Below are 20,192 nucleotides of genomic sequence, written 5' to 3'. Positions count from 1 at the left end.
CTAATAAAGTTCTTCAGGGAATTCGAACTTAGAGGAAATAAGATTAAATGAATAAATATGACATTACATGAATCACTTCATTGAAATTTGTTGGAAAGACATTAAGATTTATTATAATGTTTGAATTTTGCCCTTCTATGCCACTTTTCATTAATTTCCATTAGCTAAACTTAAGCCTCTTTTGCCTTAGGGTATGACACATTTTCTCTTAATTTTATTGACTAAGATGCAAATTTATACGCTAGTTTATGCAATACATTTTAAAGCTTTCTTCAGGGCTTAAGTTATTCTCTGTTCTAAAAAATTTAAGATGCTTAGATAGGCCATAGAAAATTCTCCCCTGTTATTACTGAGTACACTAATGCATATCCAGAGGCTGAAGGAAATCATCAGCTTACCATGCATTTTATTTACTGCAGGCAGGGACTTCACCATAGATGGCTGAGAATGGTATGTAATGAATGCATCAATACCCAAATAAAAATGTATGCATGCTCAAATCTGACTCATACAATTACCTTTGGATCCTTGTAAAGAAAAAGGTATCCATCCCGTAAGACAAAATAGCGGTCTTGAAACTTATTTCCAGACAGTATTTTAGATGGTTCTTCTTTGATTTTCAAGACTCCTTCTTTGATACTTTTCTCTGTGAAATAGAGCATTACTTCTGTAAGTTGGGTACATTTTCACTTTATTCAGAGTACAAGAGAAAACATTTGCTTACTTTCAGTTTTGACAGTACAAAACAATAATGGTTTATCTACCACAAAACAGTTAAGATGAATTCCTGGGGAACACCTTTCGTCAAGGGTATTGCTCTTTATGCTCTACAGGCCTGCCAGTGCCGTCCAAGTGCCATGGACACAGAAAAGGCTCTAAGTCTGAACTGAGGTGTGCTGAAAGTATAAAATATATACCAGATCTTGAAGACTTTGCTCAATAAAAAGTATCCTGTCACTATTTTGAATGTTGATTACATGTGGAGGTATTTTGCATATGCGAATAAATAAAACATTAGTAAAATAATAAAATTAATTTCTCTGGTTTTTTTAATACTTTTCTTAAAATGTGGCTATGATACAATTTAAAAGTACATGTGTGAATTATATTTCCATTGAACAGCCTTAATATAAAATTGCAAATAAAAGAAAACATCTTCGGAAATTCAAACTCAGGAATCTAGGAATTCTAACTCAGGGACTCTAAGGGATTAGAAAAATTACTGTAAATTATGATATGAGATAAAATATGAGATAGGCCAGAGTCAGAAAGGCTGCAGTAGAATATTTAACAACAATTATATTTCATGAGCAATGCTGTCATTGTTCCATGCTTAGAAATTGCTTAAACTAATTCTATTAACAACTACTTTCTGGTGAGAACATTAAAATATGTATTTGTATCTTATGGATGATAAATCACCTGTCTAAAAGGTTCCCATGAAATCCAGATATTCAAGAGCTGACAAGAATTGAAGAAGAGTAAGAAAAAAGAAACAGGATCTTGAGTCAAATGACTATTACATGGTCATTCTGGTGTCAGCATCTGCTTTTCTCATAAACCAGAAATAAAGACATCTATTCTACTGTGTACATCGGACTTTCCTTACATCAGAAAATATACAAAAAATCCATAGGGCAAAAAGTTGCTATCAGGATTTAAAATATCCATGTATAGTTTCTGTAATTTGCAAAACAACTTGAAAGGTTTCAGAAAGAATTCTTAGATTTAAAGCTAATAAGCTTTAATTTTTTTTGATAAAACCTTTATTATGACTTGCATCAGAAAATAAAGGTCAAAAATGGGAATAGTTCCTTATAACTCAAATATGAGCATGGCATGACTAAATGAAAGCAAAAATCCCAAGGATTAAATCTGACCATAAACAAGAACACAAACATAGGTAATTAGCAAAACCAGATGGTGTTAATGACACATATACCAGCATGTACTAAATCATACTGCCAACAAAGGTTCCTTTTAGGTATTTTATGACTACAAAATAATTACTTAAAATGTACTACTAAAATTTGTCTTCTGGTACATTCTCTTAAAACTCTGTTATGTAGAAAAATATTGTTAGGGTATTTTACAAGTAAATAAGAAGAAAGGATATACAGCAAGCAATTTAGAAAACACTGGATAGACTTAATGCTTTGGCTAAATTAGAACAGGAATGTGAAGAAATCGATATAATATTATTAATTTAAAAGTAGGCAAAGAATTTTAAGAGCTAAAATTACATTGTGAGATATATTTTATATTGCTTATGCCAGACAAAACCCACCCAATTCCTTCTGATGGTACTCATCATTTTAATTATTGTTCAAATTAATAAACATTTAAAATCTTACCAATAAGAAAAAAAAGCTAAGGCCTATTGTCTAAATGACCCATTTATTGGTCAAAGAGAAAGCAGGCTTAGGGAAAAACAATACCCATTTCTGACTCTGGGTGTATACTCATTAAAAATTTATTTTAATAATGATTGTATGTGATCGAGTATGTTAGCTATATATTACTAAGGGAAACCAGAGGTAAGCTTTGAGAGGAAAATATGTTAAGGGTGAGGGAAGAACACAAAGTAATTTGCAATATGAAATCTGAATATAAATGTTAAGAATATAAACAGCTGTTTAAAAATTCTCACACCTAAATTTCTGTCTTCTCTCAAGATGTTAAAATACACTAAAGGATACCTATTTAGTAAGGGCAAAAATAAAGATGCACATACACTTTGTTGGGTGTTATGTATGGTTGGAGGTAACAAAGTCAAGGTTATAGATTCAATGTTTCCAGTAATTCACACTTCCACACTGGTTAGCTACCTCATGGTCCCTAAACTTGGGGAGATTTTGCTCATACATTTGACTCTCTCCACTTTATCCCCAACAGAACATTCCCTGGCTCCAGAATAATCTAGCCCAGCAAACAAAAAGTGCACATCAGTTGGGTCCACCATGACTGCTCTCTAGGTGCTGTCAGCTCTGAGTTCAATTCTAGTCTGTTGGTATGAAAATTTCTTGGCTTGCATGTACCACTAAGATCTTCATAGTATGACAGCTTCCTCATAATTCTTGAGTTCTGGTAAGAACTCTGTGCTATTAGTCTCTGTGCTATGCCTTTGGAAACTCTCTTTGGAATGCTGTGATTCCTGGACTGTTCCATAAAACATTAATCTTTCTGGAGGTCATATTTTTCTAACTCCTCACTTCAGAGCACTAATATTTCCAATGTTATATAAGCAATATTTCTAGCCAAACCCCTTTCTATATAGTCATTCCATATTCATCATATTCTCCTGATCTAATCAGAAGGTCAGGTATCACATATCATATGGTCCTATTTTTCCTATTTTGTTTCTCCTCCTCTTTTATAACCATCCCTTGCTACATCTCTAATGCATTAACTCTGTTCACATTTTGAACATCCTAAACTTTGGATCTCCCCTTTGTTTTTCTTGTGGTTAGTTTGTCTAAGGGCTTATCAACCTTGTCAAAGAGCTAACTTTTCTTTGCATTGACCCTTTGTAATTCTTTAACTATCAATTTCATTGATTTTGGCCCTTACTATAATAATTTCCTTTCTTCTAAAGGTTTTGGAATTAGTTTGTCCTTCTTTCTCAAGGGTTTTGAGATGCATCAATAGGTTATTTATTTGGGATTTTTCTGATTTTCTTATATAGGCCCACACAGCTACAAACTTTCGTCTTAGAACACCCTTCATAGTGCCCAATAGTTTCAGGTACATTGTAGCTTTGATTTTAAGAATTTTAAATTTCTACCCTGCTTCTTCTGTCCTCTATTAATCATTCAAAAGTGTAATATTCAGTTTCTCAGTGTATACAGTTTCTGCAGGGTTATTTATTTTGGTGTTGATTTCTAAGCTTATTCTATCATGATCTGATAGAGAGTTGCTTGGTGGCCTAAAATAGTGTCTAGCTCACAGAAGGTTCCCATATACTGAGAAGAAAGTAGATTCATCTATTGTTAGATGAAATATTCTATGGATGTCTGTTAAGTCCATTTGATTTAGAATATTTTTCAGGTCCAAAGAGTCTTCACTACATTTATATCTACATGGTATATCTATTGGTGAGATAGGTGTGCTTAAATCAATTGTATTGGGGTCTGAATCTTTAATTCTACTACTGTTTTAAGCAATTAGGTGCAACAGCATTTGGAGCAGTGTGTAACTATCATTATATCTTTTATTGAAGTGTTACCTTTTTGCCTGTGAGTCTCTTGCAAGGAATATATAGTTGGGTCTTGTTTTTAAATTCATTTTGCCAGACTATGTCTTTTATTTGGAAAGCTGAGACCATTTACATTCAATGTTATTATACAGAGGTATTTAATAATTCTTGGCATTCAGATTTCTTTTTTTTCCATCTCAACAAAAATCTCTTAATACCATTGTGTTATAACATTTGCAAACACACATTAATTTACATACTAAATAACACACAAAATTTCTTGAGAGTTTAAAATGAGATCTTTCCAATCTTTTCATCATTAGAGTTCCCAAACTTTTCTTTCTGTGCTTTTTATGTTGATATCTAATTTGTCCACTTTAGTTGTTAGTTGGTCAAGAATGTCATCTTGCTCAATTTCTGTATTTATCCCTAGGGCTATGTGCTTGAGACCACCTAGTCCCATCGACAGTTCATCTAGGTTGCTGTCAATTTTCTGTTGATAGGCTTGAAGGTGTAGGCTCTTTGGATAAAAGATATAGCAGAACCAGGCCCTCCAAAGACAGAGCCTATATTATTCAGCTTTCTGAGGTTTGGGTGGCTGGCTTGGTACTTTGTCTCCTGTTCTGTACTTATATTTATGGCTTCTTTTAATCTGCTGTTCTCCTGGGGAGTGAGTGTACCATTCTATTCAGGTAGGGTCTCTGTTGATTTGAATTTGAAGTAACTGATATGTTTCTTACCTGTCTTCATATCTTGATCCATTTTGTCTACCATTTTTTTCTGTGTGTTCTAGTACTACTAGCTGCTAAACTAGTTCATAAGGGACAGGGACCTACTAGTGCTGGTGGTTCTGGCCTCTTCTCTGCACAACACATCCTACCATAGGTACTGCTGCGTATCGGCAGGTGCTTTGGGTCTATGAGGGAAGTTGCAGGCATCCCTCCACCTGGCTGGATGAGAGTCTTTGTCTTCCTCACACAAAGGGCTGTAGCTTTTTGGGTAGGCAGACATGGTGCCAGTGAGAGTCTCTATCAGGGAAAGAGGAAGAACGTGGCTAGCAGTGGCCAAGAACCATGCCCTGTCCTTCAATCCTCCATTCTGATTTATTTATAATGTTTAACTTGGTACTTTTTCTTATCTCCTTACCTACTTTTCAAATGAGATTTGTTCATTTGAGAGTTGTGGGTTTTACTTTTTATTTCTTCAGTGTGAAGGTTTTTGTAAAGGCATTTTCTGCATTACTAACTTAATGATCATGAATTCTTCTAGTTTTTGCTTACCTTGGAAGGTTTTTATTTCTGTTTGGTTTTGAAGGATACTTTTGCTAGATATAGCAATCTTGGTTGACAGTTATTTTCTTTCAGGAATTAGAAGACATTATTCTAAGCAATTCTGGATTTTAGAATTTGTACAAAGAAGTCAGAAGGAATTATGATTGACTTGTCTGTAAATGTGACCTGATAGTTTCTCTTAAGACTTTTAAACTTCTTTGTTCAGTATGTTAGGCATTTTAATTAAAATATGTTGTTAAGAGGTTCTGTTTTGATCTTGTCTACTTGAAGTTCTAAATGCATTCTATGGATGTCTTCTCTTCTGAAGATTTTGAAAATTTTTCTGTTAATATTTCCCAGAAAAGATTTTTCATTCCATTAGCCTGCATCTCACAATGTTCTTCAATTCAAATGATTCTTATATTTCATCTCTTAATATTGACCCAGGGTTCTTTTGTATTCTGGTCATAGTTACTTCTTTAATGTTTCTTTTTCTGAATGTTAAAGGCCAAACATTTCGTCTTCCATCTCTAAGATTTTGTCTTCAGGATGGCCTATTCTATTAGACTTTCAACTGAACATTTTGATTTATTGTGTCTTACAGGGAAACAGAGCATCAGGCTGAAAGTGAAAGGATGGAAATTGATATACCATGCAAATGGAGCCTGAAAACAAGCAGGGGGCGCTACTCCTAGGTCCAAAAAAAAAAAAAAAAAAAAAAAACAGACATCAAGCCAAAATCTTTGCCAGTTGCTCTTCTGTCAGCGTAGTAATATCTAGAATACACAAAGAACTAAAAATAAATAAATAAATAAACTTAACACACACACACACACACAAAACAATGAATGGGATGAAAAAGACATTTTTTTAAGAAAAGAAATACAAATGGCTAATAAATAAATAAATAAATAGCAATCAGGAAAATCAAATCAAAACCATACGAGATTTCTTCTCACTCTAGTTATACTGGCAGCCATCGAGAAGACAAAGAATGAATACATGCTATTGAAATGGAAAAAAATGTACATTTGTGTTAGTGGAACTGTAAATTAGTACGGCGACTCTGGAAATCAGTATGGAGGTTCCTCAAAAGACTAGGCATGGAACTAGCATATGGTGCAGCTATATCACTCCTTGGTATTTATCCTGAAGAATTAAAGTCATCATACTATAGTGATACATGCATGCCCGTGTATATAGCAGCCTAATTCACAATAGTCAAACTATGGAACCAGCGTATATGTCCATCAACAGATGAATGCATTAAGAAAAAAGTAGTATATATGCTCAATGGAGTTTCTTCAGCAATAAGGAAGAGTAAAATTATGTCACTGGCAGGGAAATGGATGGAACTTGGAAATATTATGTTAAATGAAATGAGTTAAATTCAAAAAGTCAATGGTCATATATTTTTTTCTAAGGGAAAAGAAAGGAAGTAGTCAAATCTTATGAAAATCGAAGGGAGATCAGTAGAGGAAGGCTCCAGAAGGAGGGAATAGGGCAGAGTAAGGAGAAATACTGGGGAATGATATTGGACAAAGTGTATTGTTATATCATGTGTATGTACAAATATATACAAAAAATCCCACCATTATGTGTAACTATAATGCACCAACAAAAAATAAGGAAAAAGCTTTTAAAATAAATCTTAAAAAGTTCTTCCTAATATAAAATTGGGTATGATTTCCTTTGTTTGGTATTTATTCCATAGAAAATATATATTTCTTTAATTTGGAGCAGAATTACTAATACATTTTCACTCATTGTTTTGCATTCATTCAAAATGAATTTCACAAAAATTTAAATATACAACTGAGAGAACACCAACGTGGACATAATAGCTTCTTGAAACTAAACTATTTCTCCCTTCCATTGTTTTATTAACACACGAAGATTTATGTTAGAACACAGTGGGTGAGATTTCCTTAATTCTGTAGTAGATAATAATAAAAATTAAGACTAGTAAATACAATAATATTGTTATACTGCAAGGAATAAATCTATTTCATAGGATATGCCAACTATATTCCCCATCACCACCACATTCCCAGTTGATTTTCCTTTTTGTTATTTTATGGAAGAGGATAAGATTAATAGAGCTAGAGGTTTAATGACAACTTTTGGTATATAATTATTTATAAATAGTTAAATTATAAGTGTAGTTACTACTGAAACATAATTGAATAGAAAAGTGTAAGAGGCTCTTTGTCATTTTACTGATAATGCAGCTGATTGTGGAAATATATTTTCTATTGTTTTTATCATTTTATACTGAATTACAATGAACTATTTCTAAAATAAACTTAGTATTATATGTGTGTGTATATATATATAGATATATAGATATATAGATATAGATATAGATAGATATAGATAGATAGATAAATATATCAATATCATTCAACTTTCCAAAACAGGAAGTACAGGTACTATCATCTCATATATAAATGTCAAAATTATAGCTCATAGTATTTGACAAGTTTAAAAAGCTACCATACTAGATTAAGAATCCAGATTTCTTAATATCTAACACAGAATTCTGTCTTCTATACTGGGACAAGAAGAACTAAACAAAGAATCATATTTCCCTGAATAAGAGACATTCGGTGTTGAAAGAGATGTCAAGGATAATCTACTTGAATTGTGTTTCGGCACTTGGAACCTCTCCATAAACATCCTGGCCTGAAATACTCATTTATTTCATGCTGTATTTGTACCCTTGTATTTAAATAGGCTTCATATATTTAGATTTTCTGTTCCCATGGGTAAAGATAATGCTTAACAATCCTTTAAATTTTCTATCTTGGAATTCTATATGAAACAGAAAGCTAATAAAACTCACCAATTGGTTTTTCCACTAGAGAATCACACTATCAGAGAAAAGACATTCACAAGTCTATAGTAAATATAAAGAACTGTTATAAATATCCAAGAAAGTACTTTAACTTTAAGTGGGCTAGATCTTAGCTTCAACCTTTTACACATCTTTGAATTTAAGAAGATTTAATGGGAAGTGGAGAACAAATAATTTCATCTAGACTATACATTATGGGCTGCTTTTACTTCTGTCTGAATTTTATTTTATTAATTATATTGACAATGAAAGTCTTTCCAGGTCTGAATTTTGTCAGAAGCAGTTTTGCATTTTTCATTATTCTAATATAAATTTAATTCAAAACCATCTGTCACATACAAAATCCTATATTTACAAACATGTAGGAATCTTATATTTAAGTTACAAATATATGTTGAAATTATTTCTTCTCTATTTCAATCATTAAGATTTTATTCTCATGAATGAAATTCTATTTGGACAATTTAAATAATTTTAGTGATTAAGACAAGACTTAAAGTGAAATTATTATGGAACCTTAAGAAAAGCTGTTTATAATTTGTGACTGAAAGTTTGAAACTCAATACTAAAAGATGGACTATGACAAAGTCTAAATAGCAACTTAAATGAAGTTTTATTATTCCTATCCCAATGTCTCAGCTTATAATCTGTAGAGTAGAAATGAAATTTGAGGTCTATTATCTTTCTTTTCAAGTTAATTAACTCCTCATTACAATAATGGCAATGGCACAAAATGTTTCTGAGAAATAAAATGCAGCTTTTGAAAAACACCAAATTGCTTTCTAAGTAGAGACAAAATAAAATTATTTTACTCTCATATATTTCTATAAAAGTAAAGTATGTTATTTCATTACCTTAACTGAATGAGCAGAAATTAAATGTTAGATGATCCTAAAATCTATTCCTACTTATGATGTCTACATTTTAAATGGTTCATATAAAATAAGAGAATTGAAGAACTTAAAATCCCTAAAGTACAGTGAACACCAAGTTCTTGATTTAGAAAGTGTTGCAAGCATTATGTCAAACAGAAGTGTAAACTTATAATTTATCCCTTAAAAATCAGAAAACTACCAATAAATCAAAGAAATACATATATCTGTCATATATGTATATAGAACATTTACAGAGACAAAGTGTGTGTGTGTGTGTGTGTGTGTGTGTGTTTACCATATAGGTATAGTGCATCTTTTATGTTTTGATGTCTATCTGGTATTTGTTTGGTTTGGACATTGTAACTGCTATTGTTTGGGCATTGGGGTTTGAACCCAGGACCTCTTACATGCTAAGCTCAGCTACCACTGAGCTACATCCCCAGTCTGAACTCTATATTTTAATACAAGGTAACAAATCAGCTATTCATTACTTAGAGAAAATGTGGTTGCATCCAACTACTTTTATATTCAAACTGCCGACTTCTAGTTGAACTCTAAGATGGAAGAAAAAAAATCTTAAGAATGTAAAACAGAAATTTTAACATATTTCCTTTTCTGTTTTGAAGAATAATTATTTCTGAGATCATTTCAGTTTTCCTCCTAGTAAAGTGTCATAGAAATCACATTTGATTTACTTTCATTACATTCCATTTAGATTCCAATTGTAAGATATAGTGTATATAATAAATGGAACAATAATTCAGGACTAGCTGGTAATTGTGATTGATTAGCAGACATTCTCTAAGACAGAGGGGAATAAACACCTATCTTACCCAAAATTGAGCACAAAGTATACCCCATAGCAAGCATTAATAAGCTCCCAGTTGCTGTGAGACACACAAAATTATGGGGTTTGAATCATGACTTAAGATATTGATTTTTTCAAAAAAATATGAAAGATAGGACAATCCTAGCTGAAATAAAACAGATGTGGAAAGAAGGATAATAAAAATGATTATTTTGCTTTGATTATCTGAATATAAGTCAAATAATTTTAAATGTTCATAAAATTTTATAGGATAAAAGTATTTTAAATTGGTAATAGCTGACAATAGGAAATGGTTCAATTAACAAATTTATTATTTTAAAATTCCATTCTTTTTCTTTCATACAGACCTGATGTACTGATAGAAAGAACTATCAGTAGTATAATACCAGATGCTGCATATTGGATTGGCAAAATTATGTAGAGATAGCGTAGGAACAGGGATTTGTCATTTATAGCTCCCACTCTGTTAGAAGATTGAAGGAGACCAAAAAAAAAAAAAAAAAAAAAAAGCTCAATGAAGAAGTTTTCTGACATTTTACTCTAGGATAATGCTTTATTAAAATGTCTGAAATTATATCATGTAAGTCTGTCACTTTCTCTCCTCTCCTTGACTTCTCCCAGTTTTTATGCAAGATGCTTTGTCTGGCCCTTACAGACCAAATGCTCATCCAACAGAAGGGCTTATTTGTATCACATGTAGAGCATGCAATGGAATATAGCAATGTCACTGTAAAACCCAATCCAATACCCAGTTTGAGAATAGAACAAAAATACAACATGTCACTGCATGACATAAAGTTTCTTTTTGCCTTTAAACAACATAGAGATTTTACTCACATATAATTGCTTTAAATCAGCTCATGTTTAATCTTGATTTTTTTTCAAGGATTAACAGCATAGAATGATATCCTTGCTTTGGGTTACCCTTAGTCCTACATGCACAAAATCTTCCTTTCTATCATTACATTTTAAGGTCTTATTTATTATAGATTTTTATTCACACAGCCAGCCCTCTAGCACTCAGTTATTATATGTAGGTGTAAATTTCAAACATTTGGCAATGTGGAGAATTAGGGATATTTTAGGAGAATATTTGAAGAAAAAAGAAAATTTTCTTCAGAAAGAAAAAAAAAGATAGAAAATTAAGTTATCCTCTATGAGAAAATAAACCATGGGAAGTGATCACTTGTGTTTCATAATATTGACAGGGTATGGCTCAATACTTTTTCATTACCTTTTTTTGGCAGGGAGGGACGTGGAAGTAAAGATTGAATCCAGGACCTTACATATGATAGGCAAATGTTCTATAATTGAGAGCTATATCCATAGCCCAATTTTTTTGTTTTGTTTTTCCTAATGTTTTTTTTTTCTTTATCCTGATATTAAAATGGAAGAATAACAGACTTTGCGAGCTAGAACAGATTTCATAGATTATCTCAATTAAAATTGCCATCTGAATTCTAGGTAATGCCTTGTACAGAGATGCCCTGTGTTTGGCAGGATCTTTAGCAGCATCCCTGGTCTGTATTCACTAAATATAGTTCCAGTTTCCCAACCCCTTTCAAGTTGTGACAGTCAGAAATGTCTGCAGGCATTGCCAAATGTCTCTGGGTGGCAAAAACATCCCTCAATGAAAACCACCACTGCTCTATGGCATGGATTCATGATGCACTCGCTTGATTAGAGAGACATTATATGGTAATTCCTAAGAATGAATGGGAAAGAAGTATCAAGATTATAGATAGGAGTAGTAACTCAAAATATAGCAAAGCCCCCTGAAAGGCTAAATTTCTATGGCAAAAGAATAATATTTGTTTTATTTGGATGTTCATAAAAACAATGCATTTTGCAAGAATACTTCCAAATTAAGTGTTAAATACAAAGAACAGGATCGTCAAATCAGAAATTTACCACATTAGCTTTGGCATAGTTAAAAGCTCACTAATCATAGTTTTTAGTGTGTAATTTTTGAACTGAGCAGGTTTATACCATTTTAGAACTGTACAGCACTCCTCATCCTTCATCCTTTTTTTTTTTGTTTATTTGTTTCTCTTAATAATTAGAAGGCAGACCAATCTGTTCTCAAAGCTACTATTTGGTATGTAAGCAATCTGAAGCAAGTTACTCAAGTTCTCTGATCTTCTCTTTCCCTTAATTATAAAATCTGTATGACAAGATGACCAACAGGGGAATTTTTAAAAGTTTCAGTAAACCTCAGTGTCTACAGAGCATGAATAATCATATGTAATTAACAAAACAGTAATGGTCATTTTAAATATAACTTATAAAGTTTGTGGTTAATTTCATATTCAAAAACTTAAATCCTTACATATGTTCAGAGATTGTCTTATACAGTTCACTTGTATGAGCTAACTGCTTATTTAACCTTACAATGTACATTGTGTTCTTCTAGATGAATGGAAAGTATCCTTACTGAAAGTATTTAATTCTGTTCTTATTTGTTTTCCAATGTCACGGTGAAAAAGTGAGACTTATGCAAAGCACTTGATCTTAGAGCCAATCTTGAGCTTCTTAAATGGCCAAAAAATTTTCCTAAAGAAAAACATAATTCTAAAAAAAAAAAAAGAAGAAAAACATAATTCTAGGAAAGGACTCATCATCAGTCTCACATTTGGAAAACCCATCAGCACAAAAATGGCAAACACAAACCATTACTTCCAAAAACTTTTTAAACTTGGTATCGTCAAATTACCACCTGTTACCTTGAGACTACGTGCTAGAAGATTTACCCTTATTCATATACTCTTCTTTTCTATGATACCATGTAATCAGATTCTGTGTTTAGCTATTAATTTTTTGCATTTTAAAATACCACTTGTGTCATAATAACTATCCGTTAATGACTTAAACCGTCAACTGTCACTACAAGTGAAGCAATGGCATATACCTCTGTGGTGTTTAATCACGTCCATGGTTAAGAATTTCTTCACCACAAGATAAGCTGAGCCAGGTTCTGCTAATGAACTCCACCGAAGCACCTGCTCCAACACGTTTTCTGTGTAGTGAAGAGGACGCTCTGCAAACATAAAACCCAAATCAAAATGAAAATAAAAATATGAAAATTGTCATGTGTAACTAATTAAAACAAATTAAAAAAGAAAATTATTTTGTCATAAATTAAAAAATAATTTTCAATGATCTGTACACATCATATACATAATTTATCTTATGTATACGTTTACACAATAATAGCATCAGAACTGTATTTGAGACCCTGATACCTGAAACACTATTAGCACACAACAAAATTTGTTGTATAAATTATTCTGTGTGGGAACAATTGTTTTTTATGCAATTATCTTTTAAATTTCATAATTACCTTGCTTTAGATAAAACTTAGTATACTACCTTTAGTAGAATGAATATGTGTCTTATTGTAACTTCTGTTTAATTCAGGTAATATTCAGGTTTGCTTAGGGAGAGTTATTTGCATATGCAATTAAATAACTTTAAAAGGACTAGAAAAATTAATTTTATCTAGTACTAATAAGCATGAATTAATCCTGTGTTTATCCCATTAGATTAGAATATTATAATTTCTGATCAATACAAGTGAACAACATATAGTTGGTATTTTCACAGCCAATTAATATGAAATTATAGATATTATTACAGAGAATATGTAAAAATAATTATAAAAATAATATTTAATAATCTCTATTAGTGGAAATATCAATCAGAAACACAATGTTGCAATATTATACATTAAATGTTGATGAAGGAAAATGATTGAGGACAATAAAAAAGAAATTAAATGACAGCTTTAAGACTTCTCTTTGATGAATCTTTATCTATATATATTTTGTTTTAGAAAAATGTGTCATACATTCTTAGCATCGAGTTTAAAGAAAAGCTTTATAATTACAATCAAAGCTTCACGGAAAGTTTTTTTGATCAAAATATGCCAATCAATTAAGAAATTAAAATGTAACAACAGAGGCATATGCTTGTAAAAAAGACATTCAAACCTTTCAGTACACTAGAAATAGCATATTTGAAATAGGAAGAACAGAACTCTGACATGATGTCGATGATGCTTTACTAATATCATAGCCAGATATAAGTCAACTCAATTCTTTCAGATCCTCCTAAACATACAGCATATAGCACTTGAGTATTTTTTTTAAAGTAGTACTGCTAATGACAAACAAGAAAGAGCATAGAAAAGGCATTGTAATCATATGTGAAACATGATATTGTAATTGGTAACAATATTTAAAAGTAAAATGGACTAAATATATCACATGTTCCCTAATGCCTGTCTGCATTGCTACTAATACATGATTTGAGAAGTTATCAATAATCTCAGTTTGTAAGAGAACATGTGTTCTGCTTCCAATATAAATTACCAGATTTTTGATTCTTAGCCAATAAACTAATATCCAGTTCTTCATTCTGTGCCTATTGGAGCAAGCCTACTTATTATTATAATGATAATTTAAAAAGAAAAACAAAAGCCAAACAAACAAAAACCACCTAAGAGTCATTAGTTCATACACCTTGAGGATTCTATTTACTGATATATATCCCCTGCATACAGCATAGAACTGAGTACACAAAAGATGCTCAGTAAATATTTTAGGAATAAAATACTTTATGAATTTCTTTGATGGGCCATATTTTAACAGAAAGTATTTGTTATCAGACTAGACCAGAAAAAATACACATAATTACTTATAAAACCAGACAAAAGCGTTTTGTGCTATATCAATATTGGTGTCCCTTCAAATAATTCTCCAAAAGCTTTGGTGGGCAAAGATGATAATTGCCCATAATTTGCCAAAATTATAACTCAATCACTGATTAACCCATTAGTTGGTTATATTTGGAATTAGAGGTATTCAAATATAAAACTTATTATAGAATAAGCACTCCCTTTATATTTGGCAATACATAATTCTTTATTCTAGGACATTATTATCCCATTAACAATTGTCATTTCTGGAATAACACCCATTTCAATAGTATACGTGTGTGTGTGTATGTATGTGTGTGTGTATAATATATATACATAAAGTTATTTTATATTAGCTACCACTTTAAATTCTCACAATAATATTCTTTGCTATTATTACATAGTACTACTATTATTCATATTTTACACATAAGAAACCTATCACATATTTCAGCTTTTTCCCCAAAGCCATATTAACAGTTTAGTGAGAAACAGACTTGAACCCCAAACCCATGTGATTTTGAAGTCCCAAATCTTAACTATTACACTGAATTTTACTTTGGTCAAGTATATAAACCTCTACATGATGGTTTCTCACATATAATTTTGGGGAAAAATAATTAGAACTTACTAAGATTGTTTTGAGTACTGGACAAGGTAACAAATACGTAAACAAAGCAAAAAGCACTAGAATTCAAAAATCCTCCTTTAATTTTCTACCATTCCTAAGAAGATGTTAAGGAAACAACCACAAGAGAGTTTCAACACCCTTCCTGTAAGGAAACTGATGGTTGAGCAGTTGGTTTGACAATGCAAAAATAATATTCTTAATTGGAATAGAGTAAGTGGCTTGAAGTAAAACTCACTCTCCTTTATTACAAGATCAAATTGCTAATTCAACTTCCAAATGTCAGACATTTATATAAAGAAGGATCACTAATACACACTATTGCAAGTAGATACTACAGTGACAGACCTACAGTTTTCCTAATTATACTGAAATATATCACAGCAGGTATAGAGGTCATCAGTGGATATATACTTAAATTTAGTTACAAAAAGCTAAGTATATTTTTCACATCAGTATCAAAGTATGAAATACATTAGAGGAAAAAAGCCTTACAAACCCTAGGTCCGAAAGACAGAGCTGGAAAACATGATGGGAAGATAAATACATATTAGACTGTCAAATGCATTACTGGCATTAATTAGAAAGGGATAAGGAGTAGGAAAAATGATTGAGTCCTCAAGCATTGTTGGAATATAAATTATTAGAAATAAACAAATTTTAATTTATAGTTGCACTTGAAACCATCTGTCATGAGAGATTATATAGTGTGTATGTCACTTGGCATTAGGGCATTACTGAGAAATAAATAGTTCTTTTGGATACTAGAATGAAAATTGCTAAGCCCTCAGTGTACTCCTTTGGGGAAAAGAGGTCACATTGGCAGTTATTTATCTGGGTTAAAGCACAACAGTATTTATTATTTAAAATTCTATGCAAAGAATGAACGTGGCCTCTCTTGTTAAATAAAAATCCATTCATTTTCCACCTGAAATAATATTTTATTTGTTGCCCTTAAGTTTCAGGTAGTAATAACACAGAGCTCCCAGAGACAATTGCTACTTCCCCAATAACCAAATTCTTAGTGCCAAACTTAGAGCTGTGAAAGCCTTTCTCTAATGATCTATATCATCAGAGGGGAGCAGTGGTTTATGTACCAATGAGGAGAAGAGCTAGAAAGGATCCTGACTAAAATAAAGAGATCTGTATCATGGCAGCTATGAGGGAGGAACCAGCAAACATTTCACTGATCTTACTACACAGAAAGTAAATGCTTCATAAACTCAAAACTCGCAGTAAAGCTCACTGAAATGAGACTCCTTAGGCAGTTCATCTATTTCAAGTTGTGAAAGACCTCAAGGCACAGAGATTACACTAGTGGACAATAAGGTCAGTTTTAGGATTAAGTATTAAAATCACAGCATACTTTAGAAGAGTAGCTGTTGATAGAGGGGTTATCATCTCTGCCACAGTTGGGACTTGAACATCTCCCAAAAGCTATGTGTTGACAGCTGGAACAATAGCCTGTGATGATATTGGGAGGCGGTGGAATCTTTAAGGGCTGGGACCTGATGTAAAAAAGTTAGGGCACTGGGGGCATACCCCTGAAGAGGATACTGAGATCCTAGACCCTCCTTTCTGCTTTCCATACACCATTAAGTTAGCAGCTCTGCTCTACCACATGCTCCCCACCCTCACCATCTGCCCCAAACCAATGGAGCCAATTGACCATCAACTGAATACCTCTGAAATTGTGAGCCAAAAACAACCTTTTCCTCTTTATATAAGATTTTATCTCAGGTACCTGTGACAGAGATGGAAAGTGACTAACAAAGAACATTGGTACAAGAAGTGGGGTCACGGCTATGTCTATAACTAACAATGTGATTCAGGAGCTTTTGGAACTGGTTTGCAGAAAGAGTTTAGAGAAGCTGGCGAGAGAAAGCTTAGAATATTGCAAGCAGAAATTAATAGATGATTCTAGTGGGGACTCAGAAGACCAGATGGACAGGAATACAGAGAGTAAATTTAAGATGGAAATGAGATATTTATTGGTAACTGGACTAGAGGCCATTCATGTTACATTCTGAGAAAGAGCTTTACATTTCGCCCATGTGCTGAGACTTTGCAAGAGGCTGAGTTGAAAGGTGATGAACTAATTAATCTAGTGGAAGAAATTTTAAGGCAGCACAGCACCAAGGCAGTGTGGCATGGGAATTGGTGGATGCTTTGAGCTAGATTTTCAGTGAAAAATAGAAGCAAAAAACAGAGAAAAGACTGGAAAAACTTGCAGTTTGGCCTAAAAGGAGTTAGTTTAAAGGTATAGTCAGGAAGTTATGAAGATTAAAGCCATCAATAAAAACCAAGTACCATGTACCAGGAGAATAAGAAAGATGCTTGGAAGACATCAGAGGAATGGTAAGGTCTCACAGCATGATCAAAGGTACATACAAAAATGTAAACTTTTACTCTGGTCACACAGGGCTGCCAGCTAGTAATTTGCTTAGGATCACTTACGTTAAGCTACCAAGAAGGCCACTGTAGCCACGGTTCCCAGAGGTATTGATACAATTCATGTCAGTGGAAGACTTTGGCATTGTCTACCTGGTGCTGATTTTGCAGGCATGCAGAAAACAAAAGTTAGTTACAGGGTCCTGGAGGCTTCCACTGAGATTTCAAAGGAAAGCCTGAGTGTCCAGGGAGTGTGTGGTGTATCTGGAGTCCCTGCCAGCTGACCTGACAGGATGATGCACAAAACTATGAGACTGAAGGTGAAGTTACAACGGAGACCCCAGGAAATTACAGATGACAGAATATGTAGCAACTGCTAAGGGAGGCTACCATAGGCCCAAAGTGACAGGGGCAAGCATCCATGGACAGATACCTCTGAAACTGTAAGCCAAAATAAAACTTTCCTCCTCAGAAGTTGATTTATCTAAGGTATCTGTCATAGCTACAGAAAGCTGACAAACATGCTTTGCTACGGAGGGTTTGATCTTGTTCTAATAATTGGTGGAAGTGAGTCAAAGATGCTTGACATTCTTCAAGAAAGATCTGTGCTCTATCCAGAACAAATTTCACATGTCACACCAGGCATTCATTTAAAGGGAAATCCTATTTATAAATTAATTGAGCCTAGAATCTAATATGATTTTGTATGTTACATGGTTGAGTATTATGTATAAAATCAAGATGTAAAAGTTACCTAAATATTTTACATGATTATAACAAACTATTTTCCCATGAATCTGATTACCACAGAGAGACCGTGCTTTGTTTTAGGAAAAGCTTTTTCTAAAAACTGTTCTCCATTTCAACAATGATAATGCTAGTAACATCGTTTGAGTCACAAATTGACATACTTACATCATCTGTATTTTTAAATTTCACATCAAGTGAATTCAATTTATAGGTTTAAGGATCTATTTTTATCATCTTCGACCAAAGACACATATAATTACAGGCAGTTACATGGCATAATGCATACTTTCTGCTTATTCATTTTTATATTATAATGAGATATTATACTAATTTTTAAAATAAGTATAATACATTATCTCAGGATAATGTAGGAATAATATGGAATAGTTAGTGCACAAAAGAGGTATTCAATGTAACATGACAGAAAACTACTACTTTAAAATTTATAGGAAAATAAAATAATAAAATAAAACTTAGTACTCTGGTTTATTATCATTAATTAATTCATTCATTTTTGGTTATGTGATACTGTTAAGCAAACATTAAAGCCATGTCAAATTTAAATTCTTAATACCAAATATTTTCTCTCTTGATGCACATGGATAGTTCTTCTTTGGCTTAGACATTCATAAATCAAAATGACTTGATGTGTCCTAGTCTTCTTATTCTTAATTAAGATAACATTTTTCTATTTTTTTAAATTAGAAAGAATAGCAATGATTTTTAAAGATCCAATCCAATTTTAGTGTTTGTGAGGTGCTGTTTATCACATGCAATTTGATAATCAGCCATTTTTAGGATGAGAATCCCTTGATTTTCTGAAAGGAAATATCAAAAACTGTGTTTCCAGGTAGAATGTGATTCTACTTCTAGCTACAGATCCTTCCTATTCTCATTTATTCTGCCTGTTCCACTCAGTTGGGTCAGGGCTAAAGACAGAGCTCTAATAAGCTATGACAGAGGGACATGATTTAATCTGACTCAAATCTCCAGAGACTAAGTGTGGTAGGGAGTGGATGTTTACCCTAAAATAAATCAGTCCGCATTCTGCAGTAAATATCTTCAAAAACAACAGAAATAGAATAGCATGCAGGTAAGAATCAACTATCCAATCCGTAACCAGGGCTTAGAACTCTCTATCTACGTGGTTCCCAATCTACAAGCAGGGATCTCTTTCTATGTGACTTCCATATTTGTATAAATCTGAATAAGGAGCCACAAAACACAAATCGTTTATTATTTGTTTTTCCAGCTCAGTTAAAGAGACTTTAATGGGGTCTAGTCTACAACTGTGCATAATCCAAGAAGCCGTATGAGATATGAAGATCTAAAACATATAATCAATGCCCAAAAAATATATGGTCTGGGGTAGAACTATATATATATATATATATATATATATATATATATATGTATATATACACACACACACATACACACACACATACATGCATTACTATTCTATAAGGCAGGCTGCATATAGTACTATAAATCTACAAGCAAATGATCAGAAAGCAGTCAGTGTAAACTATGTCCATCTGAATATCATCAGAGGAAGGGGCACTTGAGCTGGAGCTTCAAAGATGGATAGGCAATAAGAAAAATCATGACAAAGAGTTTTAAATAGTGGGACAATACAATCCAATTGGAGATTTAGAAATACAATTCTGGAAATAATGCCAACAGTTATCTTTCAATAC

The 20,192-nt window shown here is 32.6% G+C and overlaps 1 protein-coding gene and 1 pseudogene across 2 annotated transcripts in view; both read right to left on the bottom strand.

Annotated features, from left to right (window-relative positions):
* The window catches only part of Arap2 (ArfGAP with RhoGAP domain, ankyrin repeat and PH domain 2), a 185,735-nt gene that overhangs the window by 25,748 nt on the left and 139,795 nt on the right, over window positions 1–20,192 (bottom strand). For both annotated transcript variants that reach the window (XM_046423700.2, XM_046423699.2), the window contains 2 exons: window positions 12,936–13,064; window positions 519–646 (listed from right to left, as the gene is read on the bottom strand). In XM_046423700.2, the coding sequence (XP_046279656.1) occupies window positions 519–646; window positions 12,936–13,064 (257 nt within the window). The remainder of the gene's footprint in view (window positions 1–518; window positions 647–12,935; window positions 13,065–20,192) is intronic.
* LOC131423360 (synaptosomal-associated protein 29-like) lies at window positions 653–12,929 on the bottom strand (annotated as a pseudogene).

Source organism: Marmota monax, unplaced genomic scaffold (assembly GCF_021218885.2).
Source record: "Marmota monax isolate L192 unplaced genomic scaffold, Marmota_monax_Labrador192_F-V1.1 WCK01_AAM20220418_F8-fsc00009, whole genome shotgun sequence".
NCBI classification, from domain to species: domain Eukaryota; kingdom Metazoa; phylum Chordata; class Mammalia; order Rodentia; family Sciuridae; genus Marmota; species Marmota monax.
Note: the sequence above shows the minus strand (reverse complement) of the source record. Positions and strands in the feature narration are given on the sequence as shown.